This window comes from Panthera tigris, chromosome E1 (genome assembly GCF_018350195.1).
Source record: "Panthera tigris isolate Pti1 chromosome E1, P.tigris_Pti1_mat1.1, whole genome shotgun sequence".
In the NCBI taxonomy this organism is placed as follows: domain Eukaryota; kingdom Metazoa; phylum Chordata; class Mammalia; order Carnivora; family Felidae; genus Panthera; species Panthera tigris.
Genome location: NC_056673.1, coordinates 18157464 through 18174442, shown reverse-complemented (window position 1 = coordinate 18174442; position 16979 = coordinate 18157464). Strand labels below are relative to the sequence as shown.

Sequence of the window (16979 nt, the reverse complement as noted above, 5' to 3'; positions counted from 1 at the left end):
CCTGGTGGAGGATTAAGGACAACACTAATAAGGGCTGGAACTGAGATTTAATATTAATTCAAGAATAAACAACCTCTTTGACAATCACTACGGTAGGAGGGAAGCAGGAATCCTAAGATTCAGGGGAAAATGCAGCACATTTCTTCTCTGGCTCTTGGAGATGTGTGAGCAAGCAGCTCAGAAAGTAGCTTGGCTCAGTCACCGTCCATACGTACCTAAAGCTCCTCGCTGAGTTTCTGCATGGGTGGGCTGGAGGCCTGAGAGACGCGTGCTCATCTGGCAAGCCTGTTATTCCCGGGAACTCATGTGGCTTGCTGCCCTCCTTCCCAGGCTCAGGGAAGCCAGCGATGTCCATGGCTGGCCAGTGCTGAGAGCTTGAGCCCGATGTTGGCCTCCTGCTCTGCACTTGGCAGGATAAAGAAGGGGAGTCCAGTCTAGCCCCCACCCTGCTGGCTGGGGCACCGCGACCCTGGGAAACATCCAGCCAACCCCCAGCTTCGGGAGGGAAACCCATACATACTCTAGTAGATGGGGCAGCTTCCTGGAAGGGCAGCAAGGAAAGCAACCAAAGGCCCCCAGGGCATCAAAAAGGGAGCCTGAGACCCCTGGGGGCAGAAATGGCGAGGGTGGCCAAGTGTGCACTGGTTTATTGACCAAACCTCATGTCTCAAACAACTCGTGTGACAGGCCAGGAAACCCCAGGCCTGTGGCAGCTGAACACAGAATTCCTGGTGGAAAGGTTTACTGGAACACAGTGTAGCCAGGGGAAGCCAGCCTCAGAGGAGTCCTACAAGGGTCTTCCGGAGAAAATTATACCCACCCACCAAAAAAGCCCACGATCAAATGGTGCAAACGACAGACAGACCCACTGTGGCCCATGGTAAAGAGAGTTCTGCAGCAATTGTGGGACCAGAGCTGTTCTTCAGGGGCCAAGCCTAGGCACTCGGGCCTCAGCTGGCCTACCAGTGAAGGCCTGAGGGTGGTGTCTTCTCATCTTTATTGCTTTCCAGAGAGAAGGGAGGGATCCGGACATCAAAGTGGGAGCCATCAGGCCTCTCGAAGCGGAACGTGCCCCTGTGGTCAGAGAGCACCTGGGTTAGAGGGAGTGAAGGCTGAGGCCCCCCGCTAAGGATCTGGAGAGCCCTATGCCCTCAGCTCCAGAACTGAACACAGCAGGATGAGGCAGGCCTGGGCTCTCTTCTGCCTGGTCCATGTCAGGATCACACTGGTCCAGAAACCCAAGGGCCCTTCCTGGCCCTACATGAGAAAAGATACAGCTGCCCTGATTCTGGCCCTCAGATGCACACTGTGTGAGCTACCCAACTGTATAGTTCCAGGTTAAGGAGTGAACCACCCAGGGAAAGAACCAACTACATGAGCACCAGACCTCTTCGGCCCAAGTCCTCAGTCCACAAAATCACAGGGAAACTAGAACACAGGTAGTTATAAAAAATCAGACATGGAGGGCACCTGGGTGGCTCAATTGGTTGAGTGTCCAACTCTTGATTTCGGCTCAGGTCATGATCCCAGGGTCGTGGGATTGAGCCCCGAGTTGGGCTCTGTGCTGAGCATGGAGTCTGCTTAAGAGTCTCTCTCTTTCTCTCTCTCTCCCTCCCCCCTCCCTCTCTCTCCTTCCACCTCCCTCCCCGGATCGTGCCTCTCTCTCTAAAAAAAAAAAAAAAAAATCAGAGAAGTCCCACACAACAATGAACAGCAGAGAAGTCTCCACCGTAAGATGTAACCTGGCCCAGAATTCACCGCAAACTGAGCTCTCACTTTTCTGACCTGCAGGTGTGTCTGTGGAGTCTCGGTGCCCCGTCCCGGCACGTACTTACCACATGTGCCCACTGGAAGCTTGCAGGGAGACGTGGCTGCTGTACTGGAACGCAGGCTGCTCCTTGGATAGCACTGGCTCCTGTAAGGGTGTGGACAAGATAGGTAAGGCCAGACAAGCTCCTGTACCCCGGGGGCCATGTGCTGACTGCCTGTTCATCAGGACTGGATGCCCCCTCATGCTTCCCACAATGACTGCCTGCCAGTACCTCCTCCCACAGCACGGCCACTGACCTCGGCCTTTAATTCGGATTCTGGGAAAGAGAACCTCACACTGAACATCTGTGGGCCCTGGGCAAAGATCACAGGCACAGGACCTACTCTGTAAATACCCCTTCCAGCGCCCGTTCACTGAGTGCCCAAGAGCCAGGCACCATGTGCTCTGCCAACCTCTGCTGACTTAAATCTGCTAATAATTAGGAGGTAATAGGTGTGATCCCCATTTTAGCAGGAAAAAACTGAGATTTCCGGTTAAATAACTGGCCCAAAGTTACGTGAGGAGTAAACCACACACAGCTGGCATTCAGACCATCTAACTCCAAAGCCCTGTCCTTACTCAGTATCCCACCCTGCCTCCCAAGTCCCTACTGACTTGGATAAATGCATGTTACATGTGGCCCCTGGCCATTTCTTGTGCCTTATTTCTCAGGAGACAGGGTGGGGTAATGCACGATTTGCAAAATCAGATCTCATGGGCCAAAAGGGGATGCAGGCATGTAAGGAGGCAGAGGAAGGACAACCAGGAGTAGTGGTTGGGGACGGGGTGGGGGGGGGAGGGGAGCTCCAGCTAAGGGCGCTCAAATTCATATTTTTGGTAAGGCTCTGTGCTGGCAACAAGAACCCTACACAAACTTTGACGTCAGACTCACTTGGATTCAAATCCAGGTCCCGCTACTACTAGCCACAGGACTGTGGGCTATTTAGTTAGCTTCGCTTTCCCTTCATCTGTGGGACAGGCTGTAAGAGACCTATCTCACAGGGTCGTTGTAAGGTTTCACCCAAAGCAGCCCAATGCGCTCACACACAAAGCCTCTGGTCCCTAGCCACAGAACACGACAGCGTGCACTCAGCCCCCAGGCCTGCCGGGCAGGACCATGAACCGGGCATTACTGGCCTGAGGATGCTCACCCTGCCTACCACCCCTCGGCCTCGCACTGTCTCCAGGGTGCCGGACAAACTGAATATCCTCCAGTGTCGCTCCCGAAGCTGCACCACGTCGCTGTCGAGGTTCTCTAAGCGGATACAGTAGCGCCACTGTGGGGGCAGAGGAGAGAGTTCACATCTGAGAAAGAACAGACCTTGGGCCAGTCCCCCCAGAATTCCAGGAGAGCAAAAGGCAACAAAAAGTGACACCTGCAGCACACAGCCGTATCCCCCGGAGGCAAACTCCCCACCTCCACCTGCCCCCCACACCGGGCACAACTCCTGAGCTTCTCTCCTCCCACAGGGAAACACTCACCCAGTAGACATGGGAATTCTGGGCTTCCTGGGGGGGAAAAAAAAAAGTTAAGTCCCAGAGGGCAGGACCAAGTCCATTCCGATCAACATCTCTCCAACTGAGTAGACGTGTTCCCGGAAGGTTACGGAGGCAGAACAATGCTGCGAGTGTCTGTGGGGTGATCGCTGAACTACGTACGGCCAACAAGCCCAAACGGAGGCCGCCTCCCCTGGACCGATCTCTGGCCTCCCTCCTCCTCATTCTATCAAGATCACCAGCGGAGCTGGATGCCAACGGAAATCAGCCACAAGGCCCTTCCCTTCTCTCCGGTCTTCCAGCTGCTGCCCCAGCCCCTACAGCCACTGCTGGCCCAGGCCACTGCCCGCCTCTGCCCTTCCGTAGCCCAACAGCGTTACGATACCCAATATGCTCTATGCTGGCCTCTCCCACTACCAGGAGCTCCTCCTGGAAGGCAGGGCCAGTGTTTCATTTCTTTTTGAGGCTCACAACCAGGCAAGAAATAACCCAATAAATATCTACTACATACAATGTGTGAAGATCAGCCTCTGCTGATTTAAACACGCACATATGTATTCTGCATACACACATACACGGGATGCCCTTTGAACCAGAAGAGAAGGAAAGTCAGCCTGGAGGACTCCTTCCCAGAACCTGAGTGTCTCCCTGCTCTAGGTCTTAGTGTTGATCTAATGTGTGCAGCACTTGGAAGCAGAACCCACTCTCCGTCAGTCACACGGGGGCACCACAGGCAACCGGGGCCTATCCCTGAGGGATGGGGCCCAGGCCAGGCCCATACATACCCTCATGCCCATGTAGAAGGGGATGACTGTGACACGAATGTTCTCAGTTGTTTCCCGGTGGACATCAGAGAGTTCCAGCCAGGGGTGATTCTTCTCCTGCCAGGCCCGTAGCGTCTCCCGAGCCACAAAAGGGGGTGCTGGGGCAAGATATAACTGGTTGGTCCAGGCCAGAGTCCCGGGTGTTGCACTCATTCTCCAACTGCCCCTCCTAGAAAACTCTTCCCAATGCTGGCCCAGGCAAACAAGGCACCCAAACATAAAACAAAAGCACGGGCTGGAAAAAGGCCCAGAGTCGCCAGGAATAAGCCCGGAGGTCTGTGACGTGGTGGGAAGAGAAATGGGCTGGGAGTCAGGAGCCCAAGTTTTCAGACCCTGCTGTAACCATGACCTTGCCTCTAACTAGCAACCTTGATTTCCTTCTCATCACCTGAGCCTCAGTTTCCATATCTGTTAGGCAGAGACAACAGTCATCCACCTGACTTGGTATGCTAATGGGAGGCTGAATAAGGTTGTGGGTATACAGCTTTGAAGTTACTTCTATGCTACTGTCTTTGAAGAAAGGGCCCTTCCATTCCAGCTTCCTTTCTTGAGAGAGATCACCTTTTGTCTGGTCATACAGAAGAAATCTTTCAAACAGCTCATGCTGGATGGGAACCTGATCAGTGGAGGTGTAGGGGAGGATGTCTTCATGGCTGACATAATCCAAGCCTGGCACAGAGACAGAAAAGAGACAGTGAAACTCACAGAGGAAAGGGGAGGAACAAGGCTGGGAAGAAACACAATTCCTGGCCTTGTCTCAAGGTGGGACGAGCCTGGCACCAGCACTCTCAGTCACCATAATCCCTCCCAGCAGATTAAAGGACGTCAGAAAGGCATCGGCATCTCCTCGCTGAGAGACACCAGACCTCTCATCGACGGGCACATTCAGATGCTCACTACTCACCTGGGATGGCATAGAGGGCCCGACTGTCATCATGGTTAGCCAAGAAAGTCACAGCTTCTGTCTGAGATCTCTGAGACTAGGGCAAGAAGCGAGTCAGAGATTTTCTTAGTCGCTATCCAGTCCTGAGAACTCAGGGCCCAGGGCTGATCTGGGCTCTATTTGACCCTTCTCCCTCCCTCTGTCCCCATCAGGCTCAGGCCTTTCCCATGAAGAGAAACCCCCAGCCCAGCCATCCTGCTTACTTACTATATGTGGACAGTCTCGGGCATCAATCAGCACCTGATAGTAAGTGTGAGTTTTGCCTTTCACCTCCTTAGAGCCATGGCCAGCAGGATTCTCTGCTCTGTAGGGTAGGGTAGGGGAAGAAGCCTAAGATCACCCCAAGAGAAAGAGAAGCAGTGCCTGCCCTAGCTCCCTACCTCCTCACCTCAACAGACTAGTGCCTGACCGGAAGGGGCTTTGGCATAAGCCAGGTACCGGCACAGCAACACCCCGGCCCAGCCGGGGGTAACAAAGGAACACGGGGGACCCACTGTGCAGAGTCACCATTTGTCTTACTCTCTGGCTACTCCTTGGAAAGGGGCCATGTTGAAAAATTCAAATTGCTGCCTCCTTCCAATCCTGGAGCCCCAGGTACCCCGCTCTTCTCGCATCCCTGGGGCTGTCTCTGATGACTTAATGGAGCTGGGCCTTTTCTGTTTTAATGTATTCCAGGGAAAAGAGATTGAAAGATTCTAACTGAATGTCAAGAAATCAAGAAAATTAGTCCCTCAAATGCCTTCTGGGCTACTTATAATGCAAACAGAGAACAGCTTGGGAAAGCATCTTGGGAGGGCCTAAAGGGACCCTCTGGCATAAGACTGTCCCTGGCACTCAGCACTTTTGTCTCCATGGTGTCCAGGAAGTACTCTGGGACTGTTCCGATGGCCCAGGAGGATATTGGATTCACCCCTGGGACCCCAATTACGTATGTCGGCCATGACTCAGGCCTCCTCCTAAGGGTACCATGAGGCACAATGACAGGGGTACTTACTTCTCGGGAGCCGCAGAAGCCACATCCCGGTCATAGAGTCGGGCCTGCCAGGGAAACAGGACGACACCTCGGTAGCCAAAAACACTATGAAGAAAGAGCTAGGAGGGAAGAGAGGTCTCCGTGAGCGTGCAGTCCCCAAGTCCTTGCAGGTGGGACCCAGACCGCTAAGCAGCACAGGTAGCCGCAATACCAGACGTCTTGCCAGTCTTTCTCTTAAACTCTGTGACCCACCCCCCACCAGCTTCAGGACACTCTTATCCCCCGCCCCCTCTTCACCTGGCTGACTTCTGCTGATCCTTCAGACTGTAGCTTAAATCTCTAGGAAGACTTCCCTGACCTCCCCTCCACTTAGCACAGTTCTTGGCCACCAACCCCATCATAGTTTGTCTCTAGACTGCCAACTCCACAAAGGTATTGCTTTCTGATTCAACTCCCATACACACCCGGTCCACTGCAGGCAAACCAAAAAAAGGGGGTGGGAGGGTGGGGACGAGGAGTTGAATTTAAAAAAAAAAAAAAAAAAAAAAAAAAAAGTCCTGACTTACAAGGGGTCTCAATCTATCTCAGTGGATCTGGCACAAAGCTGATACAAAAACAAGAGCCTCACACCCACAGCTTATATGACACTGCAATCAATTCAACTATGACGAGCATCAAAGGTTTCCTTTCCTAAAAGTTCCCTCCACGGGCTTCACACCATCCACTATATTACAGGACTCTTCAACAACCTGGCTCTTTCCTCGCTGTGGTCCACATTACCTCTGTCCATGCTAACTTGGAAAGGGAACCCAGTGACACGTGAAATGGATTCAAATCCAGGAAAACAGAAACCCCATCTTGAATTTGTGATTCCGATCTGGCACTAAACACCAAGGCGGAAAACTGTTAACATCTGGGTCTATGACCAAAGCTGATGCTTTCAGAAACAGGGCGCACCTCGAAAATGAAAGATGACCCAGCTTGGCACTCACCTGCCCAGTCTCATATTTTCCATTCTGTTTTGGCACCTCAAACACACCAACTGTCTCCAAAACTTTGCCCTCTGGTCGGTTTCTGATTAGGATGGAAAAGAACAAGCAGCTGAAGAGCTGAGAAGGTAATCGTACCTACAGCAACAGAAAAAGCTACTAGGGTACTTACAGAGGGGCCAGGCAGAGGGGCAGGTGAAGCAGGTAAGGGTCCTGCCAAACCACCACTCCAGATTCTGCCTTTCCCTCTTTTAGGTCCTGCCTCAGTTTCTGTGTTAGGTCTGACTGCACCCAGACCCTTTCTTCTCTCTCTGCCTTCCTCATATCATGCCCTCCCACCATTATTTGTACCCCTTGCCTCTGTTTCTTTCCTGACCCACCCTCCTGACCTCCCACAGCATTTTAACCGACCTTCCCACCTTGCATTTCTGTTATTTGTGCCCGTGTCTTATCTCCACTAGAGACTGTAGGTTCCCTGGGAGCAATGCCTATGTCTGATTAGCCTGTGTTTCCCCTCAGAGCCTAGTGTATATGAGGTGCTCAAAAAATATTTGTTCTGTAATTATTCCATCTCTATCTACCCCCCTAAACTGCAGCCTTCACCCTGCCCTTGGAGGGCATCATCTCCAGATGTCCTGCCATGCTCCCTGCACTGCACTTAGTAGTCTCTAAATCTAGTTTTTGTTCGGATTTACATCAAATTTCACAGGGGTCTTAAACTGCAAATAGTGATCATCTCTCCCCAATACCAGGGTCTAATCTCAGCCACTAAAAGGTCAGTGTTCTGTGACCTCTCTGGACAGGGCTGCTCTTTCTAGGGGTCCTTCAAAGGTCTGCTATTCTTAGTATTTTGGAGATGTGAACCTTATGCTTCCTCTCACTTGATCCTCCAGCCCCAATGTGATCTGCCTGTCCCATGGCTAGAGACAATGTTCACATCACCCCCATGGCCTCCGAACCCCCTCCCCAAGTCACACAGAAAGAACCAGTTTCCCCAAGGTCAGGCTGAAACCTGGAACCCACGCAGGGCCCACACTCAAGAGTCCTGCTTCCCACTTCGAGCATCTTTCTTTGGGAGGCCTTGTCCCAATCCGGGGCTGGGGGTTCAAGTCAAAAGCCCTAGGGCTTCATTAAAGGGCTGCCCATTAACAACAGCGCTCGGGATCTCCATTTGGGGAGGTAGGATTCGTTCCGGGAGGGTTGCTAGCTCCCCTTCAGAGCCAGCCCTGCGCAACTCAGGGCTCTGGGCCGCGCTCCCTTCTCTGTTCCTGGCACACATCCCAGCCAGGGCAGGTCGGCTCCCGGCCGGGACCCTCTCCCAAGTCGAACTCCAATCACCCTCTGCCGGCCCGGCCTCCTGCTTCCTCGCTGACCGAGAAAACGCTCCCCGGGTTCCACGTACGGCCCCCGCGCTCCGTCCCTCACCGGGACGAGAGGTGCCTCCGCGTCGTCGTGGTCGCCGCTGGTGGGAAGGCCCCAGCTCCACCCGCCGCACAGAGCGGCCTCGGCCCCCGGGCCCCGGTTAGCGAGCGGGACCACCAGCGGCTGCCCACGGCCAGGGCCCGTCGGGCCACACACCCCGCCATGTCCCGCCCGAGCGCCCGCTCGGCTGCTGACTCTGGGCCCAACCCGCGGCCGGGAGGCGTTCTGCCCCCCCGCCCCACACTGCCCCGCGCCGCGTCCCCGCCCCCTTGGCCCTCTGCCCCGCCTCGTCCCGCTCCGCGAACTCCATGCTCCTTCCGGTGCGCGATGGGCGGAAGTCCCGGCCCCGGGTCACCTGACCATAAGCCGCTGGACATGGCGTCTCGCTTGGTTGCCGGCGAGCGGCTGGTGCGCGCCTTGGGCCCCGGCGGGGAGCTGGAGCCAGAACAGCTGCCCCGGAAGCTGCGGGCAGAACTTGAGACCGCGCTAGGGAAGAAGCCCAAGAGTGGTGATTTTCCCAGTGGCTCCGCGCGCCTGGTTTCTTTCCGCTTGATCCGAGATCTGCATCAGTACTTGAGAGAGAGGGGTGAGCCCCAGTCTCCAACCCGGACTCGCCTCCGTTTTTCCAGAGTCTTGTCCTTCCTGAGCCTTTTCCCACCCTGTCATCGCTATGGGGGGGGGGGGGAATCCATCACTCTCCTTCGCCCGCGAACGGTCATCTAGCCAACCCAAGAGTCACCTCATAAACCGTAGGGCAGCCCACTGGCTTAACAGCTTCCATGGGGATTTCTCGTGGATGACCAAATTTACTTGTGCACTTTTTTTCTTTTGAAAGTCTCCTCGTGAACTACCAGGCCTACTTAGGGCCGCCTGATCTTTGAGGAAGACCAGATCTACTTAGAATAGTGAGCTTGTCCTGTTTGGGGATCTGGATTTCTTTCCATCTCAAAAACAAGTTAAATCTGATAGGTTTTTTTTTTGTTTTGTTTTTGTTTTTTTTACATAGGATTATGGAAAGCTCTGTTCAAAGACCTGAACTGGAGTAGCATCTGAGTCCTAGTCCTAGCTCTGCCACAAACTCCCCTTGGAGAAGTCATTTCTTTTCATTGGGTCTCAGTTCCCTTAACTGTAAAGGGAGGGACTAAGACCACACTGGCTTGTAAGGTCTTTTGCCATAATTAGCATGGCTTGCCCAGACATACAAAAGGTAGACTATAGAGGTCATCTAGTACGCTGTCCTCTGAGTATTTAGCATTACTGTGACCGAAAACTATATTGGGCAGTTCTGTTGTGGCCGCAGCATGACCTAATCTAAAGGCAAGTGTAAGTGGCTTACGTGTTAGTTGTGACATTGGCAAGATAATTGAGAGCTGACATTCAAAAGTCAGTATGTGCACTAGGAGATACTTATGTGGAATTGTCCTTGATTCTTCTCAATTGAAAACGATCTTGGAGGGGCGCCTGGGTGGCTCAGTCGGTTAAGCGTCCGACTTCAGCTCGGGTCACGATCTCGCGGTCCGTGAGTTCGAGCCCCGTGTCGGGCTCTGGGCTGATGGCTCAGAGCCTGGAGCCTGCTTCCGATTCTATGTCTTCCTCTCTCTCTGCCCCTCCCCCATTCATGCTCTGTCTCTCTCTGTCCCAAAAATAAATAAATGTTAAAAAAAAAAATTAAAAAAAAAAAAAAGAAAACGATCTTGGAGACGAATTGAGATACGAATGGCCATGCTTTGTTTTGGTAGAAAGAATAGAAGGACTAAACCCTTCTCTGATCTTAATCCTTCGGCCTCAGTTCTATTTATCATTATGTTTGTGGAAATCTTTTCTTTCCAGGTTCCCCACTATACCTTCATGAGCTCCTAGAAGGCAGTGAAATCTATCTCCCAGAGGTAGTGAAGCCTCCCCGGGTATGTAAGGGATATATTTATGAGAGTGGGTATTGGCTGAATTGGACTTACTCGTGATACATTCAGATTTATGAATCAATCTTTGGGCTCAGACATTTGTCTTTTAAATCCTTGAGAGCCGGGGTGGGGGATCTGGATATTGTTCTGCTTTGACTGCTTGGAAAACAGATTCCCAGCACCCCCGCTCCCTCCCCCCCCCCAACACACACAAAAAAAAAATTTTCCAAAACAGTGGGAGCAGAACTGGTACATGAATCTCTTGGCACCCTTAGCAGTACTTTGCCCCCTGAGACCAGTGGTTGTGACTTGCTTTCTAGAAAGCTGGGAATATCCTTGTCATTTGATTTTTCTGCCCCAGAACCCAGAGCTAGTTGCCCGTTTGGAGAAGATTAAGATACAGCTGGCCAACGAAGAATATAAGCGGATCACCCACAACGTCACCTGTCAGGTAAGGGTCTGCTCTTCAGTACCTGGACTGAGTAGCCCCTGAAAGCAGAACCCTGCGCTGGGAAGAGGTACATAGGGAAGAAACAACATGGAAGCTTGGTTTTTATACTCTTCAGGGACCTTCGAAGCTCTGTGCTGCCTACAAACCCAGTCTAATTCCCAACTCCCTAACTGAGACTCTGGGCTCAGATGGTGACTGATTGTTAAAAGTTGTAGAGATGGAGACAAGCCTTGGAGCCTTTCTTCTGACAGGGCTCCCTATTATTCTGTGGCATGCTCCTGCTCTGGAGCAGGAGAGGAGTAGATGGGTATTGGGAGCCTATGCCCTTCCTCTGAAATGCTTGATCTGTGGTCCAGAAAAGAATCCAGTCGGTCCCAGACAACAGAATCCATGGAGAAGGCAGAGTTAATGTGTTGGGGAATAAAGAGAGCAGAGCCCAGACTGACAAATGGGTGTTCTCTGGGCCACCTCTGAGCTGCTTCCATTCTGAAATCATTTGCATTTTCTTTTTCCCAGGATTCGAGGCACGGTGGGACTCTTAGTGACCTCGGAAAGCAAGGTGAGCTGCTAGGCAATCAGATTGCTAAAGCCTTTCCCTGGGAGGGGTTGGTCATGGCACTTCTTTCCACCCCAGTGCTCTGGGTTTAAGCCTAAGCTATTCAGCCTTGCCGTTAGAGGGTAACCCGCTTGATGGGGGGGGGGGGGGGGGGCAGTCCTGAGATAAGAGGGCGGGCCTCATGGAGGATGCTGACCTAAAGGTTTCTTCCCTGGGTTCTTCCCCAAAGTGAGGTCAGTGAAAGCTCTGGTCATCACCATCTTCAACTTTATTGTCACGGTAGCAGCTGCCTTCGTCTGCACTTACCTTGGAAGCCAATATATCTTCGCAGAAATGGCCTCAGTAAGTAGGCACTGGGCAGGGCAGGGTGCCCCAGGTGGGGGTATTGGTGGAAGAGGGAGGAAGGTATGTGAAGATGCCTTGAACAAGTTAGGTGTTAAACATTTAGAGGAGGAGCATTGAGCTGTCTAGCGGTCATGGAGGTACATAATAACCTGAAGAGAATCCAGATCCTCTTTTCTTCCCTTCCCCCATTCTTCTTAGAGGTGCTGGAGGCTGCAGAGTTGAATGCTGACCTGCATCCCCTAAGCCTGGTTCTCTCTCTCCCCAGCGGGTCCTGGCTGCATTGATCGTGGCCTCTGTGGTGGGTCTGGCCGAGCTGTATGTTATGGTGCGGGCGATGGAAGGCGAATTGGGAGAGCTTTGATGGTTCCTCATCAAAGTGTGGAGTGGATTTTGGGAGACTCCAGGCTCCCAGCTGCCAGTCACTGACTCTCAGTCAACCTGTCAGGCTCTTTGTCCTCAGCTCCGGTTAGAGGGCCAAGCCAAGGCCACCTGCTGGTCCTGCAGGGGGCGGGGAGGGCATCCTCTGTCAATTTCCAGAGGGGCAGTAAAAGAGACTGAGACAACAACTGAAAAGAACTGGTCTTTCAGTACCTTCTCCTGAACCCAGTGCCCATGTGCCTTCTCCAGTCCATCTGGGCACTGCTGAGGCTGGGTTTTTCCATCAGAAGTAAATAGAATACAGGCCTTCCAAGAAGCAGACAGTACTGCCTTGAAATTGCCCAAGTGCATAAATTGATGGTCACCCTTGCTGCATACATCCTTGATGCAGACCTGTAATTTAGATCAGTAGGCTCCAAAAAAACAAAGGATTTCCTTTCTCCAGTTTGTGCCAGAAGAGGAACTGATCACAGGACATCGAATAAGAGAAAGGCGGGTTGGTATGGGATGGTGAAATTGGGAGCTAGGCAGCTACCTTTCTGGAATCTTCATTTCTGTCTTCATCTTCTTTCTTCCGCTTGCCTTTTTCACATTTTCTGTTTGCTTCTGCCCATCTCTGCCACTCATCAGCCTTCCTTAAACTTCCCACCTCCCCATCACCCTTTGCTCTGCCTCCAAAAATGAAACCAATTCAGATGGCAAAACAGTATGTGTGATTTTAATTGAAAATCTCTTTGTGCTTGTGTGTGTTGGTGGGAAGAGTATGCCTACCGTGGATTGTCTCAGCTAATAAAGGAAGATGTTCTTTGTAGGTATGGATTGTTGTCAGGTTTGACTGTATATGTGAACACGAAGAGACATACACGTGAATATGTACGCGTAACATGAGTATGTACACATATTGTTATACATAAGCCTAATGGAGGATTTTTTATGTAGGTTCTTAAAATATTTGTGGGGGGCGGGGTGCTAAAAATAGTTTGTAAATGTGCATAGTTGAGTAACTGCTTTCCGTGATTGCTTTTGGTCTTCACAACCATCCTGGAGGTTGGAAGAGGAAATGGTTTTAGGCCCCTCTTCCCGAAGACAAAGGCTGAGAGAGATCAGATGACCAGCTGTGGTCCTTCTTCTGTAAAGGGAGCCAAAGACTGTTAGGTTGCCCTGTGTAACGTTAAACTTGCAAGAACTTAGATTAATGGTATAGTGATAAAGTCTGTATACATGTACTTAAAAACTATTAGCGATAGTTATTTATTCAATAAATATTTATGGTGTCCACTGTATTCTTATCTCAAATCTTGTGACAACACAGAAGCCCAAAGATTCCTTAGTTCTGATCATTGTTCAGGGTCTGTTCCTAATGGTGTACTCCTTTCCATTTATTCACACCATGAGCTCCTTTGGTCTTTTGTTTTCTTCCAGGGTACTCTTCTGTTCTTGGAAAGAACATTGGCTCAGTAGACATTTGCTCTACAGTGTTTGCCAGTTTCTGCCAGTCTGAGCTTCTCCAGACAATATGTGAGAGAGAGGGAGGGTTCAGGTCCTTCTCTTCCACCATAGATCACTTTGTTGAGAAATCTTAGAATTTCTATTGTTGATTAAAAGGAATGTCAACTGTGAGAAGAAGCGCAGGTGGCATTTTATAATGTTTCTGGCAACCCAGTGTAGTTTAGAAGATGCACTGAATTTTTGTGGGGGTTCGTCGCTATACCAGTGCTGAACTCTGTGGGCCAGGTAGCCTGTTGTGCCCACATAGCCTGAAGCTTTCACATCCCCCAGATACCTGGATTGGAAGGTTCGAAGACTTCCAAATGTTAGATAAAGAGCAGGCCCCCTCAAACAGCTTCTGACCTAGGGCGTCTTCTTATCCTGAGATTGGAGTCCTTCCACACACACACCCCTTTCACTAGAATGGGGTCCTTACCTGATCCCAATCCCCTACTCAGAAGCCAACAGGCTTCTGTGGCATCGAACACTTACTGAGAACTCCTTTATGAGCCAAGTACTGTGCTAGCTTCTGGAGATCAAGGGGTAGAAGACCTAGTTCCTGCCAAGGAAATCTGCACCGTGCAAAGTGGTTTTTCATCCGCAAGGGCAGAGTTGGGAGATAGCGATCAGGTGGCCTGTCCTCTGGCTCTCATTGCAGTGGAGGGAGCTCTGCTCTCCGCCGCTTACTCCATCTCACCGTCCCATACTTTTCTCCAGTGCAGTCTGGGCCCAGGGCTTCCCAAAGGGGAGTGCTTGGCAGGAAGCCAGAGGAACAAGAAGTTTGGGGCCTTCCCAGTTTCTCCTAGCCTGCTGTGTGGAGAGGGAGAGGCAATTTGCATGAATTGAGAGCTTTTATAGCATGTCACACATCACAGGTAGCCCTTTACTTAACATCATTGCTTCTCATGCCCAAAATGGAGAGAAGATACGTTATCCAACCACCCCCCCCCCCAGCTTGCAGGCTCATAGACTTTCAGAGATTTGCGAGGTTACATAGCAGAGCCAGGATTTGAATCCAGTTTAGACCCTCTATGCTTTTCTGGAGCAAAGCAGCGCCAGAGGTGAAGGCAGCTGGAGTGTCCTGGAATCAGTAGGAGCAGAAGGTGCCAGCAGAGGCTCCCATCTCCCCAGGGTCTGTCAGCCAGAGCCCTAAACCCTTCAATTAACTGTCCCCCTAACTAATCCCAGTAGAAGCCTGGGTAATACCTCCCACCCAGTATCTGTGTGGAACCTGACCCTGTTTAGGGATTAGGTGATGGAGATACATTTCAAAAGCAAACAGCTCTTGTCCCCATTCATTTGCAGCACGCAACAATCCAGATTAAGGTATAGAGTTTGGGTTTTATTTGGAGATTAGTTGGTATTACAGATGACAGTGATATGAAAACCCAGTGTTGCCACGCACACACCCCCCCGCCCCATGCTAAGTCTGTCAGGTTGTCTCCACAGCCTCGGGTCAGAGGGCAGCCAATCTGATCTTTGTGAAAATTAAATCAACATAAGCCCGGAGATTTCTTTCCACTGTATTACTCTAATATCACTTCCTCTTCAGATCCATGGTTCTGATTAATTTGTCTAGGTGGTGGTAGGTCAGGAGAGGGGGCCTGGGCTACAAAAGGGTGGGTTCCCCACCATCTGGGATGAGTTTCAGTTCTCTCCTCACCATACTCACTTAGCAGTTAGCTAATGGGCTAAAATGGAGGGACGGCTGCCCATTCTTTAGAGGGAGGAGGAGTTGTCAGTTGGGATGAGAAGAACTGGGGCCAGGCCTGGTGTGAGAGGTGGAAAACATGGCCCTGACCTCCTCTCTCTAAAGGTACCTCCTGCCACGGCGATGGGCATATGCCCCAGGAGGAGCAGGGTGCTGAGTAGCTGGTGACTCTAGGCTGGCCTGGAGGACAATGGAGGGGAGGGATCCCTGAGCTAAACTTCCTTCCAATAAGAGAACTCCCTTGTGTAAAAGGAGGGACAGGGGATCCACTTCTGATGTGTTCAGTCCTAACGGGCGGGGGTAGGCTGCAGAGCCAGAGGAGGGGTCTCACAAGTTCAGGACTTAGATTAGGAGTGGTCCTGGTTGGTGACAATGGCTGAGGCATAGATGAGGTCAGACAGGCTGCCCAACGAGGTGTGGGGAGTAGCTCGTTCTGAAGAAAGGTGGGTCGCTGAAGCCCCAGCTGGTCCCCATGGGGCTACAGCTTTAGCCCCTGCCCGGCCCTGCCCTGGACCCAAGCCAGGAGCTGAGCAGGAGGCATGTCTACACAGTGAGGCACACTGAGGTGTGCTGTTGGAGGGTGGGAGCTGGCCTAGTTTTCGGGGCTCCCGGGACTGCTGGAGGGTGTCTGGAAGAGAACGGGCTCTCTGGGGGGGCTCTGGCCTCGGGCTTAGGCCTCCTGCCTTCGTATTCTTGATTCTCTTGGCCCGGCGGTTCTGGAACCACACCTGGTAAGGGAAAAAGGAATCTCTTCTGGCTCCATCCACCCTCCCCCAGGTACAGGGAAAGCAAAACCTGGAGTCAGGATACCCAGAGGAAAGGGGCTGTGTGAGAGTACCCCCACCCTGAGAGCGGGTCACTGCTCACCTGTATCTTGGCCTCAGGAAGGCAGGTGACCCGGGCCAGGTGCTCACGGGTGCCAATGTCAGGGTAGGGCCGGGCTGCAAACACCCGCTCCAACTCCAGCAGCTGCCCTCTGCTGAAAGTGGTCCGCTTTCTCCGGTGGGGACCCAGCCCACTGGCATGGCCTGTGGGCCGGAGTAGGGGTCAAGCTGGGACTCCCCACAAAAGCCTCCATCCCAGCCTCAAAACCCCCAGCTGACCCTGAAGCCTCTACTCCACTCCCCTGCTTCAGCCTTTCCCCATCACACCTTCCCCCTCATTCTCCCCCTGCCCACCCTTTCCCCACCAGATCACCTGTTGAGGATGCATCCACAGGGCTGGCCATGGAGCCGGCAGAGAATGAGGAGCCGGAGGGCCATGCCAAGGCTGTGCCCACACCACCCCTCCTTGTGGGGTTTTATCCTGCTCAGAAGGCTGGCCCCGCCTCCAGGAGGGGAGAGGTTTCATCTCGAGCCGATGGGGAGCAGAGAAGTCCCAGAGGGAAGAGTAGAAGCCAGGGACAGCGTTGGGCTTGTGTGAGTATGGATGGGGCAAAACTTCTCTGGCCCCTGCTCCTCCAGGGCCTCACAAAGAAAGCTGGTCTGAGCCCCTCTCCTCACACCCCACACCCCACAGTCTGTGTCTGAAATCCTGTACTTTGTGAAAATCCTCCCAGGATTTGCCCGGAAGGAAGCCAAAGAGATCCTTCTCTCTAGCACTCCCACTGCTTCACCTTCCCCCTTGGAGCCCTCAGTGCCCCAGTGCCCCAGTTCCCCCGGGGGACGGTGGATGCAGTCCTGTGCCACAGC

At 52.3% G+C, this 16979-nt stretch overlaps 3 protein-coding genes across 6 annotated transcripts; 1 reads left to right on the top strand and 2 right to left on the bottom strand.

Annotated features, from left to right (window-relative positions):
• Nucleotides 1-28: 28 nt before the first annotated feature.
• Nucleotides 29-8689, bottom strand: POLDIP2 (DNA polymerase delta interacting protein 2). 3 transcript variants are annotated; one of them, XR_006210988.1, is made up of 12 exons: nucleotides 8462-8689; nucleotides 7040-7121; nucleotides 6069-6166; nucleotides 5282-5378; nucleotides 5036-5111; nucleotides 4693-4800; nucleotides 4093-4229; nucleotides 3293-3319; nucleotides 2962-3087; nucleotides 1836-1915; nucleotides 521-1074; nucleotides 29-405 (listed from the first exon to the last, which is right to left on the bottom strand). XR_006210988.1 is itself a non-coding variant. In XM_007076197.2 (11 exons), the coding sequence occupies exons 1-11, from the start codon at nucleotides 8620-8622 to the stop codon at nucleotides 960-962; spliced, it is 1107 nt and encodes a 368-aa protein (XP_007076259.2). In that variant the 5' UTR covers nucleotides 8623-8689; the 3' UTR covers nucleotides 29-959. The 3 variants fall into 3 exon arrangements, 1 of the variants encoding a protein (XP_007076259.2); XR_006210989.1 differs by having other exon boundaries at nucleotides 29-400; XM_007076197.2 differs by having other exon boundaries at nucleotides 29-1074.
• Nucleotides 8690-8819: 130 nt separating this feature from the next.
• On the top strand, nucleotides 8820-13367 carry TMEM199 (transmembrane protein 199). Of its 2 annotated transcripts, none has more exons than XM_042967232.1 (6): nucleotides 8820-9044; nucleotides 10289-10362; nucleotides 10721-10810; nucleotides 11327-11369; nucleotides 11596-11708; nucleotides 11977-13367. In XM_042967232.1, the coding sequence occupies exons 1-6, from the start codon at nucleotides 8834-8836 to the stop codon at nucleotides 12070-12072; spliced, it is 627 nt and encodes a 208-aa protein (XP_042823166.1). In that variant the 5' UTR covers nucleotides 8820-8833; the 3' UTR covers nucleotides 12073-13367. The 2 variants fall into 2 exon arrangements, with proteins under 2 accessions (XP_042823166.1, XP_042823167.1); XM_042967233.1 differs by having other exon boundaries at nucleotides 11910-11986.
• Nucleotides 13368-14909: 1542 nt separating this feature from the next.
• On the bottom strand, nucleotides 14910-16332 carry SEBOX (SEBOX homeobox; the record flags this gene model as incomplete). Its single annotated transcript, XM_007076199.3, has 2 exons — nucleotides 14910-16016; nucleotides 16156-16332. Coding segments are annotated over 2 exons (558 nt in total), but the record flags the coding sequence as incomplete, so codon positions are not given.
• Nucleotides 16333-16979: the final 647 nt, after the last annotated feature.

Bases quoted from the DNA above. Each gene is read 5' to 3' on its own strand.
- POLDIP2 (XM_007076197.2), bottom strand. From the start codon at position 8,622: ATGGCGGGGTGTGTGGCCCGACGGGCCCTGGCCGTGGGCAGCCGCTGG. The intron at 5,112-5,281 runs GTAAGTAAGCAG...TTCTTGCCCTAG, and splicing joins CCCGAGACTGTCCACATATA to TCTCAGAGATCTCAGACAGA. The intron at 3,088-3,292 runs GTGAGTGTTTCC...CTGCCCCCACAG, and splicing joins AGAATTCCCATGTCTACTGG to TGGCGCTACTGTATCCGCTT.
- TMEM199 (XM_042967232.1), top strand. From the start codon at position 8,834: ATGGCGTCTCGCTTGGTTGCCGGCGAGCGGCTGGTGCGCGCCTTGGGC. The intron at 9,045-10,288 runs GTGAGCCCCAGT...TTTTCTTTCCAG, and splicing joins TCAGTACTTGAGAGAGAGGG to GTTCCCCACTATACCTTCAT. The intron at 10,363-10,720 runs GTATGTAAGGGA...TTTCTGCCCCAG, and splicing joins AGGTAGTGAAGCCTCCCCGG to AACCCAGAGCTAGTTGCCCG.